The sequence below is a fragment of the Mustela erminea genome, chromosome 14 (assembly GCF_009829155.1).
Source record: "Mustela erminea isolate mMusErm1 chromosome 14, mMusErm1.Pri, whole genome shotgun sequence".
Taxonomy (NCBI): domain Eukaryota; kingdom Metazoa; phylum Chordata; class Mammalia; order Carnivora; family Mustelidae; genus Mustela; species Mustela erminea.
Genome location: NC_045627.1, coordinates 5,162,299 through 5,174,415, shown reverse-complemented (window position 1 = coordinate 5,174,415; position 12,117 = coordinate 5,162,299). Strand labels below are relative to the sequence as shown.

General features: G+C 47.1%; 1 protein-coding gene across 1 annotated transcript in view; it reads right to left on the bottom strand.

Annotated features, from left to right (window-relative positions):
• Positions 1 to 12,117, bottom strand: part of NTPCR (nucleoside-triphosphatase, cancer-related) — a 40,066-nt gene that overhangs the window by 7,144 nt on the left and 20,805 nt on the right. The window contains exon 4 of the mRNA XM_032312901.1: positions 2,340 to 2,549. Within this exon, the coding sequence (XP_032168792.1) occupies positions 2,340 to 2,549 (210 nt within the window). The remainder of the gene's footprint in view (positions 1 to 2,339; positions 2,550 to 12,117) is intronic.

Below are 12,117 nucleotides of genomic sequence, written 5' to 3'. Positions count from 1 at the left end.
TCCTCACCCGCTATGTTCTTCCTTCTTTTCTCCACTTCCTCCTTAAAAACCCACCCAGGAACCATGTCCCCCAGGCCACTTCTCCCCACAGAGTTCTCTCCCTTCTCTGCTTCCAGATGTTGATGTCATATCACCTACGTCTCTCGAGGGAAGGGAACATGCTTCTGCGGTACCTTGGACCAAGGGCTGGGTGCATAAGCTGCTCTCAGACAGGGTTCAGAGAACTTCTCTGCATATGAGAAAGGGACAGGACCAGAAAATAGATAATCCCACCCCTGGACTTGCAATAAGGAGAATGAGATTCTTCATTTGTAAAAGGGGAAGAGAAAGCCCACACCAGCCTGAAAGGAACACAAAACAGATAAGAACAATGGGGCTTATGAGCCCCTATCTCTCACATAATTAACCCAAAGCTAGTCACTTTATTTACACATCATTAGGAACAATGATTACCTTGCCTGGAGAATAATTTCCAGTCCTAAGAGAAAATGAGCTATTATCTTAAGATACACCCCGTTTTTTCCTGGATATAGCAGCCGCAGCCCCTCAATCCCATCTAGGACTTGGAGATGACACTGGTTTGCAGGGACTGCCAGTCTCCGGAGTTGAAGGGCAGCAACGCCCCCACCTTCCAGCCTGGAAGCCACCTGGCCTGAAGATTAATGGTCTTTCCTCCTCTCTCCCTCTACTTCCACAGAAACTCTAGAATCACAACCAAAAACTCTAACCTTGAGGCTGTGTAAAGTAAGAGATGGCGTGAGCAACATGAAACTCTGCACACAAGACCCCCCCGACTCCGGAGATGTCACTGAACATGTGACTTTTCAGGGTTCTCAGCACCTTGGGCAGCTCCCTCCGGGGTCAGCACCTCCCTTCCCAAAGGCCTCCAGCCCAAGGGCTACATCACCCCAGTAGTTGTTTTCTTTGCCCTTGTCGATACATGCTGTGGTGATTAGCTAACACCGGTGGGCCGAGCCCCTGTTAGACCGCGCGATCCGGACGGAGGGCACCGACCTGGTCACTCCCTGCCAGCATCACCACTTAGCACACGGTGCTGCTCACTTTCTACTGAGTAAATGAAGGCAGACAGGCACGAAGTTTTCCAAGTCCAGCTGCTCAAACCCTAACATGGTTTACTGCCACAAGAGCACCCCAGGATATGCTGGTGATGACACGTGGACACCCCACAGGGCGGGCGAGCCACAGTGGTGGCATTTTAGCCAGTGACGTAAGGTGCTTGTGGTACCGGGCGGCTGGCACTCACTCTCCATGTCCAGGTGGAGGTGCCCAGCCAGCCCGACCTGCTCTCGAGGCGCTTGTGGGCCTCTGAGCTGTTACACTGGTAGTGGGGCTCGGCGACAGGCCGGGCTCAGCTGGGAACGTGGCTCTCTCCCTGACACAGATGAAGGGGCTCAGGACAAAACAACGAGCTAAGAAGGCCCTGAAGAGACAAAGGGAAAAGGACATCATGTACGTGGGCCAAGTGCCAGCAGTGCTATCAGAGGCCCAGGCACTGGCTTGGGACATGGCCACCAGCTGGCAGGACGGAGCCTGCCCTCACTCACACGTGCTCCACCACACACCCACCCACCGACGGGCACCCGGCAACCGCACGAGGGCTTCTGAAAGCACACCGCTGGGCCCAGGCCTGGGGCCCCACTCGTGAGGTCAGGGCGGGCCTACAGCTCCGTGCGCCCGCTGGACCTGCGGGTGAGGCCTGGGCAGCTGCTCTGCCTCTATCACCTGGCCTGACGCACTCTGCACTGGCTCTGCCCAGGAAGGCAGAGTGACTGAAGAAATGCATTTTTCATTTAAGCGTAAGGAGTCACAGGTGGCTGATGGCTACCACCCAGTGCGGACGGGGCATTTCCACCCTCACTGGCCATTCTACTGCGCGGTGCTGCTCTCCAGCAGCTGGAGGCTGTGTTCCACGCTGGGGCCACAGGGAAGTGCGTTTTGTCATTGAGGACAGGCAAAATGTACGTTCTATATATTCTTAGAAAATCAGACTCACCTGGATCTAGCCTCTGAGGGGGGAAAATGGTAATTCAAAGCAAAGGTACATTTCAAAGCCTCCCCCATGTCTGAGGTCACCCGCCCCATTGTTTTTTTTTTTTTTTTAAGATTTTGACAGACAGAGATCACAAGTAGGCAGAGAGGCAGACAGAGAAAGAGAGGAAGGGAAGCAGGCTCCCTGCTGAGCAGAGAGGCCGATGGAGGGCTCGATCCCAGGACCCTGAGATCATGACCTGAGCTGAAGGCAGCGGCTTAACCCACTGAGCCACCCAGGCGCCCCACCTGCTCCGTTTTTATAGGCACAGGAAACCAGCTGTACTCACACTGAACACCTGAACGTCGTTTCTGTTTCTGATTTCTTCCACGAGGGCCAGCGGTTTTCCTTTCGGTACTGGGATCGTGCCCAGGACGACAGTCCCTGGGGCGGCCAGTGTCTGACGAACAGCCTGGATAAAAGGCTGACTGAAGAGCTCCATCTTCCCGATCTCGTCGATGATGCACACTCTGTGCTCTGGGCCACTGCTGGAACCAGCCTGAAGATGACAAAGACACCCAAGTCATGTTAATAAACAAAGGGCCCCGGGGTCCTACTCCCCAGTCACTCACCAACTAAGCTTTGGAAGGTGGGAGACGACCTCTCAGTCTACAGGGGACTCGCTGGCAAACAGATCTGGGGGACCTCCCTCGGAAACTGCAGCAATCAGAAAATTCAGTTCCCCAAGCAACCCAGGTTCCTGGCTATTTTCACTCTTCTAGAATGGTTCCCGTAATAACCAAGCTTTGTAATTATATACACCCAGGAAATAAGCAGCACCCGCATGCCTCAGGTTTAAAAGAAATGAGACAGCAAGCCTGGGAGCCCTTATTAGTAAAACTGGCCTCTTTTTGTGTGTGGTTCTGAGTTTCGGGAGCCTCCCTGTCTGGAGGACGTAACCGCTGCACGCAAATGCCTGTGTGGTTCACAGTGTGCACTGCGAGGGCTGGTGGAGAGAACTGAATGGTAAAAGGAAAGGGGTCCTGTTTAGAAGAAAAACAAGTGAGCAGGACTATGCCCTTTGAACTGCAGATTCCCTCTCTAACGACTTCACCCCTCTCCTTCCTTCCGAGCCGCTCTCGGAACAGGTGCGGCAGCCAGCCTCCACGGGCCCCAGGGCCTCCCAGCTCCTTTGGCTCCCACCCTTGCTCTGACCCCTCCTACAGTTCCAGGGCTGGTCTCTGTGATCAGCAGCATGGTGAAGGGATGGCATGTCCCCCTCTGAAATTAGGTAGAAAAGACCTCTGCGTCCAGCTTGGTCTCAATCTCTCTCTCAGATCGTTTCCTCTGGGGAAGGCGAGCGCCATGGTGTAAGTAAGCACGCTCAGAAAGCACGTAGTAGGGAACAGAGGCCTCCTGACAACCGTGAGAGTGAGCTGGGAGGCGGAACGTCTCAGTCAAGCATGGGATGACTGTAACCTCGTGACTGAGCCTGAGCCCGAACCACCCGGCTAAGCCCTTCCTGGACTCCTGACCCAGGAAAACCATGTAAGATAAAGTCCATGGTTCTAAACTCCTCAGTTCTGCGGCCATTTGCTCCATAACCACTGACCACTAACATCCATGCCCTCCCTGGAAAGCCTTCCCAGAGAAAGCGGACAGGACTCTGAATGGTCTTGCGGCAGTGGGGACACAAAAGAACACGTAACTCTTCGGTGAATGCTGAGTGACAACACATTTTATGGATCTTTGTATAAATGATGACTCTGAAAACTCTAAAGCTGATTTTTACTCCAGTTCTTAGATTCCATAAATAATTACGTCAGTTCATTCTCAGAATGTGTGGCTGAGTTCAACCAGATCTGTCTCCAACTGAGAATCCCGAAGTTAGAGTGTGGTGCGGCTGGCGGGGTACACATGGCAGCCGGTGAGGGACAGGGCTGAGTGGCAGGTCCTGAAGCCTGTAAGGGACACGGAGGGCTGTGGGTTCTATCCAACAGCCGAGGGATGCTAAGCCAGGGATGGTCACGGGTTCTTCCTGAAAGGCTGCTAGCTGTGTGGCATCAGGGACAAGCGGGTAATCTTTTGGAACAGACGATGTGAGACTATGGGGTCCAGTCTGAGGCAGTTCCTGAAGGGAAGCATTAGAACAGTGGTTGTCAAACTTTTATATAAAGGGCACTCTTCTCATCTGCCGACTTAGTATCACACACCTATTTTCCCACTCACTTCACTAGCAGAAAGGCCAGGAAGGGGCCCACTGTAGTCATCCAAGAGCTGGTCTCTATACTTAACCAAACTTCCGTGTTTCTAATGTACTGCATTTTTAACTTTAAATTGTATCCTGTGTGTGTGGAGAGGGGTACACATGCACGCCCACACATATACACGCGGGCATGTACCCACACACGCACACACACCCACACTTACGACGTTTCCCCTTCAGGGGCGGGACAAGGTCATATTCATCTTTTTCTTTCCCACGGAACTGAGTGATGCAAAGCGGAGCCAAGGCAGCTAGCGCACCCCACTGATGGGGTGAGGGAGGAGAGGTGAGCACCTATGGAACCAGTCACTGTCATTTCCAAATTTTTTCTTTGAAAATGAATGCCAAAATTGGGAGAAATTTAAAAAATAGTCAGGTACCAGCTCATCAGCATAAAAACAGATGATCCCAAAAGAGCAAGGCATTCCAATGAGCTCTGACCAAGGAGTACTTGGGGCATTCTGCTGCCTCCAGAAACTGGGACTAATGATGGATGTCATCTTCACACAGGGCACCATCCAGAAGCCAAACAGAACTCTGTCTGGCACATGAAAATGATAGTTTGAAAGCAGTCAATTCAGACAAAGAGAAACCATATGAAGAATGTGTGTGATTGGTCTGAAACCTATGGGATCTGACAAAGGTGGTCCTAAGGGAGAAATACATTGCCATCCAAGCCTCACTCAAAAATACTGAAAAATCCAGAACACACCAGCTGTCTTTACACCTTAAAGAACTGGAAAATCAACAACAAGTTAAGCTAACCCCACACACTAGAAGGGAAATAATCAAGGTTAGAGCAGAGATCAATGAGATAGAAACTAGAGATACAGAACACATCAACGAAACTAGAAGCTGGTTGTTTGAAAGAATCAGTAAGATCGATAAGCCAACTGCAAAAGTAATCCAAAAGAAAAGTGAGAGGACCCAAATTGATAAAATTATGAATGAAAAGGGAGAGATCAAGACTAACACCAAGGAAATAGGAACAATCATCAGAAATTATTCTCAACAGTTATATGCCAGTAAGTCAAGCAACCTAGATGAAATGGATGCATTCCTGGAAACGTATAAATTTCCAAAACTGAATCAGGAAGAAACTGACAATCTGAATAGACCAATCTCTGGTAACAAGATTGAAGCAGTGATCAAAAACCTCCCAAAAAACAAGAGTCTGGGACCTGATGGATTCCCAGGGAAATTGTACCAAACATTTATAGAAGAAATAATACCTATCCTCCTGAAGCTGTTTCAAAAAATAGAAACAGAAGGAAAACTTCCAGACACTTTCTATGAAGCCTGCATTACCCTGATCCCCACACCAGGCAAAGACCCCACCAAAATGGAGAATTTCAGACCAATATCACTGATGAATATGGATGCCAAAATTCTCAACAAGATCCTATCTAATAGGATCCAACAGCACACTAAAAAGATTATCCACCGTGACCAGGTAGGATTTATCCCTGGTATGCAGGGGTGGTTCAACATTCGCAAATCAATCAGTGTGATAGAACAAATCAGTAAGAGACGAGAGAACCACATGGTCCTCTCAATTGATGCAGAAAAAGCATTTGAGGGGCGCCTGGGTGGCTCAGTGGGTTAGGCTGCTGCCTTCAGCTCGGGTCATGATCTCAGGGTCCTGGGATCGAGCCCCGCATCGGGCTCTCTGCTCTGCAGGGAGCCTGCTTCCCTCTCTCTCTCTCTCTCTCTGCCTGCCTCTCTGTCAAATGAATGAATAAAATCTTAAAAGAAGGAAGAAAAGTAAAGTAAAACATTAAAAAATAAATTAAATTAAAAAAAAAAGAAAAAAAAAAGCATTTGACAAGATACAGCATCCGTTCCTGATTAAAACTCTTCAAAGTACAGGGATAGAGGGAACGTTCCTCAACTTCATAAAATCTATCTATGAAAAACCCACAGCAAGTATCATCCTCAAGGGGAAAAGCTGACAGCCTTTCCACTGAGATCAGGAATACGGGAAGGATGCCCACTCTCACCACTCTTGTTCAACATAGTACTAGAAGTCCTAGCAACAGCAATCAGACAACAAAGAGAAATAAAAGGTATTCAAATTGGCAATGAAGAACTCAAACTCTCTCTCTTCGCAGATGACATGATAATTTATAGGGAAAACCCAAAAGACTCCACCCCCAAACTACTAGAACTCATACAGCAATTCAGTAAAGTGGCAGGGTATGAAGACAATGTACAGAAATCAGCTGTTTTCTTATACACTAACAATGAAAATACAGAAAGGGAAATTAGAGAATAGATTGTTTACTATAGCACAAAAAACCGTAAGATAACTAGGAATAAACCTATCCAAAGAGGTAAAGGATCTGTACTCAAGGAGCTACAGAACACTCATGAAAGAAATCGAAAAAGACACAAAAAGATGGAAGACCATTCCATGCTCATGGATTAGAAGAATAAGCATTGTTAAAGTATCTATACTGCCTAGAGCAATCTATACTTTCAATGCCCTTACCATCAAAATTCCACCGGCATTTTTCAAAGAGCTGGAACAAACAATCCTAGAATTGGTATGGAAACAGAAGAGATCCTGAATTGTAAAGGAAATGTTGAAAAGGAAAAACAAAACTGGGGGCATCACGTTGCCTGATTTCAAGCTTTACTACAAAGCTGTGATCACCAAGACAGTATGATACTGGCACAAAAACAGACAAACAGACCAGTGGAACAGAATAGAGGGCCCAGATATGGACCCACAATTCTACAGTCAACTAATCCTCGACAAAGCAGGAAAAAATAAACAGTGGAAAAAAGACAGTCCCTTCAATAAGTGGTGTTGGGAAAATTGGACAGCTATATATAAAAGAATGAAACTCGACCATTCTCTTGCATCATATGCAAAAGTAAACTCGAAATGGATAAAAGGCCTCCATATGAGGCAGAAATCTATGAAAATCCTTGAGGAGAACAAGGCAGTAACCTCTCTGACATCGGCCACACCAACTTCTTTCAAGACGTCTCCAAAAGCAAAGGAAACAAAAGCGAAAATGAACTTTTGGGAGTTCATCAAGATCAAAAGCTTCTGCACAGCAAAGGAAACAGTCAACAAAACAAAGAGGCAACCCATGGAATGGGAGAAGATATTCACAAATGACACTATGGACAAAGTAATCTATAAAAAACTCCTCAAACTCAACACACACAAAACATAATCATGTCAAAAAATGAGCAGAAGACATGAACAGACACTTCTCCAATGAAGACATACAAATGGCCATCAGACACATGAAAAAATGTTCATCATCACTAGCCATCAGGGAGATTCAAATCAAAACCACACAGAGATACCACCGTACACCAGTTAGAATGGCTAAAATCAACAAGACAGTAAACAAAATGTGTTGGAGAATATGTGGAGAAAGGGGAATCCTATTACACTATTGGTGGGAATGCAAGTTGGTGCAATCACTTTGGAAAACAATGTGGAGATTCCTTAAGAAATTAAAAACAGAGCTACCCTATGACCTTGCAATTGCACTACTGGGTATTTACCACAAAGATACAGATGTAGTGAAAAGATGGACCATCTGTACCCCAATGTTTATAGCAGCAATGGCCACAATCGCCAAACTGCAGAAAGAGCCAAGACGCTCTTCAACAGACAAATGGATAAAGAAGATGTGGTTCATATACACTATGGAGTGTTATGCCTCCATCAGAAAGGATGAATACCCAACTTCTCTATCAACATGGATGGGACTGGAAGAGATTATGCTGAGTGAAATAAGTCAAGCAGAGACAGTCAATTATCATATGGTTTCACTTATTTGTGGAACATAAGGAATAACAGGGAGGACACAGGGAGAAGGAGAGAAGTGAGTTGGGGGAAATCAGAGGGGGAGATGAAGCATGAGAGACTGTGGACTCTGAGAAACAAACTGAGGGTCTTGGAGGGGAGGGGGATGGGGAGTTGGGTGAACCTGGTGGTGGGTATTAAGGAGGGCACATAATGCATGCAGCACTGGGTGTGGTGCATGAACAAAATCTTGGAACACTGAAAAGAAATAAAAATTAAAAAATAAAAATAAAAAAAAATCATGTGTGTATGCCTGTGTATATGTATGTATTTGGGTGTATGTATGTGGGGAGGTAGTGAACGCGGACATGTATGTAAATACACACGAGTAGATACAAACATAAAGCACGAGGCTCCAAAACCACCCTTCCTTGGAGTCTCTGCAACATTCACCCATGACCGCTCACAAACATTAAGCACCTGCACAAAGATATCTGGACACACATGCATACGTTCTGTTCTACCAACTGGAAATGCTCACTTTAAAACATTAGTTTATATAAAATCCTCTCTGTCCAAAATTAGGGACTTCTATCATCCAGAAACTGTAGGAATCTCAAAAATAAGCCTGGGGTTTTTGATGAAAAATCTGTTATTGGTGCTCAAGTGAGAGGCAGATACCAGATGCTAAGCCACTGAGAAGCCTGTCAAGACTGGTTTTTCTAGATAACTCAGGACCATACATTCAAGAGTGAAATACAAGAGCCAGTGTCGGGGCGCCTGGGCGGCTCAGTCAGTTGAGTGTCCAACTCTTGTCTTTGGCTCAGGTCATGGTCTCAGTGTTATGGGACTGAGCCCTGTGTCAGGCTCTGTGTGCAACAGGAAGTCTGCTTTCAATTCTCTTTCTCTCTCTGCCATACCCCTGCTCCTGCTCTCTCTCAAAAAAAAAAAGAAAAAAGAAAAAAGAAAAAGTTAAATTAAATCTTAAAAAAAAAATTTAAAAGGACCACTATCATATTCAAAATTGTTTTTACAGAATGTCAAGCAACTGTAGAGGCAAACAAAAAACAAGCCAGTGAGCACATACCATGTTTACATTGTTCCAAATTCTGAGTTCATAAAGACGCAACCTGACAGCCCCAGGGCCCAGGTTTGAAAATGGTCAGGAACCCCCACAGTCCTCCCGGGTGCTGGTTGCAGGGAAGTCAGAAGGAGACCCTGGAGAGCCTGTATCTGAACCTGAACGGATGGAGTAAGGTGCTCGTGCAGCACCTCAGGCCGCCTTGGGCCGCAGGCGAACATCACTATGTGCACATCTGGGGTGCGGCCCTTCTCCCTTGCACCTCCTCTCTCTGCAGGGTACCACGAGGCAGCAGGAGGGCACGAATCATGCACCACTCCTCAGCCAGGCCTACAGGTCACAGGACTATCCATCCACTTTCACAGTCTCGGAAAGGGAGAAACACATGGGGCAAAACATATTTTACCTCTTCTGTTTGTTCTGAGGGAGAAGAGATTTCTTCAGGATATGGTCCTAAAACTGACCAGCCAGGGGTAAGGGAAGCTATGAATAATTTTACAGCTTTGCTTACACTCAGCTAGTTTGCTTTCTGAAAAGATTAAATCGATTTAGCGCAACAACAAATTATCTGTGTACCAATTATGCCAGAGACCTGAAAATTGTGACTTTTGTTTTTGTTTAATCTTCACATGTACTTTTAAGAACACAAAAGAAAAGGTAATTTCATTTAACCAAAGTGGTCAATTCATTTAACGGATATACTGAACGGAGGCAATTTCATTTAACCAAAATACTGATCCAAGAAAAAGCTAATTAATGTGGCTTTTGCCTTATTGTGAATTATTTACTTAATAAATATTTCTGGTGGTCTTAGGTTTTTTTTTTTTTTTAAGTATCAGATACAAGGACCAGCTTCTGAGCTGGCCTGTCTACGACAACAGGTATCAAAAGTCATGGGAAACAACTGGGGAGCATCCGCCAGAATTCTGGCAGCAGAACTAGGGTCCTTCCCCGCAAACCCACCGGTTCTGGGAGGCCAGGAAAGCACGTGGTGGGGACAGCGGCTGCCGCCAAGCCCACAACTGCTCAACATCTGAAGTTAGGAACTAAAAGTGAAGGGCTCCAATTAGACCTCTCCGTGTGCTTATTCCAAGCCTAAAGTTTCAGACCCCCTTAGCAGTCTGGTTGGCATGTAGATCTCGTGTCCCCAGGGATGAAGGCACCAGCTGGTAGCCAGGGTGAGCTGTCTAGACGGCCTGCCACACCCTGCAGCCCAGCCCTTCTCCCCTTGGGCGTGCTCTGGGTGGGAGCGGTGCCCACCCAAATGCCAGAGATTCCCACCCCAGGGCCAAGCAGACTGGGCTGAGGCTCCACCGGGATGTCCTAACTGGCCTCCCTAGAGCTTACCCACGTGAGCACCCAATCGTAGAGCACCAGACGGCACCGATGCTATCTTGCAAGCTACGAGAACTATCCCAGGACCGAAACAGCATCTGCTGGCTGACAGTCAGCCCTGTGCATGGAGAACCCACTACCCCTTGAGATCCCAGCACCTTGGGACCAGCCTGGACATCTGAGCTTGTGGGTCTCCATGACAGACCTACAGCTTGCTCTGGCCCCTGGGGAGCTTTGTGGCAAACTGCTAATGTGAGGCTCCTCCTGAGGTTCTCCTACCCATCACCTTGCTCACCTTCTTGAGAGAGATAAGTACACCTGTCCCTATCTGCACCCCTAGCCGCCCGGGACACACACGCTTTACTAACAATGTTGCTTTCAGTCCTAATAACTCCACCCCGCAGCTGTCTGCCTGGTTTACAGAGGAGGAGCACAGACTGAGCCCCCAAGTGAGAGCTCAGAGTCAAAGCCAAGATCACCTGATGCCAGAGCTCCCTTCCATCCCCACGTGCGATACCACTTGTGCATTGTCAGGCCAAGGAAGTAAAGAAAGGGAAGGAAAGGATCCGAGATGCTAAAAGAAAGATATGAAGGAATTCATTACAGGACAGTAAGTCCTGTAAGGACTTTTCTCTCCAATGAGAAGTAGGAGCACTTCAGTTTCTAGGGGCTATGGAGGCAGAGCCATAAACATCCTCATCTGTTTCTGGAGGAACCACATTACTTTTAATTTCTCAAAAAGGATGACATAGTTGGGGTAGCAGAACAATTCACGTCATCGACATCATTTTATCCAGGACAGAGCACAGTCTGCTTTAGTAGGCAGATGTGACGTCCCCCCACCCAACCCCGCCACAGGAGCAGGCCTCCCTCCTTTACACACAGCGAGACGGGACCAGGCACCCCCAGAGGTGCTCACTCCTGCCACTTCCTTATCGGCTAGCGGTGTTAACAGTAGCTGCGCTTATAATAATTCCTCTTACTGAGTAAAAATCTCACTCAGTATTTAAACTTTTTTTTTTCTTGAAGATTTTTTTATTTATTTGACGTAGATCACAAGTAGGCAGAGAGGGAGGCAGAAAGAGAGAGAGAAGCAGGCTCCCCGCCGAGTGGACAGCCTGATGCAGGGCTCAATCCTAGGACCCTGAGATCATGACCCGAGCCAAAGGCAGAGGCTTTAACTCACTGAGCCACTCAGGCACCCCTAAACTTTTCATTCAAGTTATTTTTGAGGTCTGATACCCTTTTATTACATACTGCTCAGAAGAGAGAAGGTTGAATGTTTTAGCTACAGGAAAACAGTGATGACTTCTTGTCTCACTAACAAGGAGGCCGGAGAGAAGTGAACAGGCACAGCTCTGATGAGGAAAAATCAACCATCACGGCTCTTGTGGTTCGCCTTTCCGATGCACAGCAATCCTACTCTTAGCTACCACTCACCCTGTTCCAGGAAGTATTCCAAAAGGCAGTAGTTAAACTGGCTTTCCAGATAAAGCCTCCATGGAAAGTATTACTTTCAGATAATCTAAGAAAGCTAAAAAAGAAGGAGAACCAGGAGAATTTTCATGACAAGGATGTCCATGGTCTTAAAGTGTCTCCCCACTCACTGCTTATGAATTTCAAAGGAAAGAAGAGTAAATGCACAGTGGGGACATGACAATTCTTCACTCAGG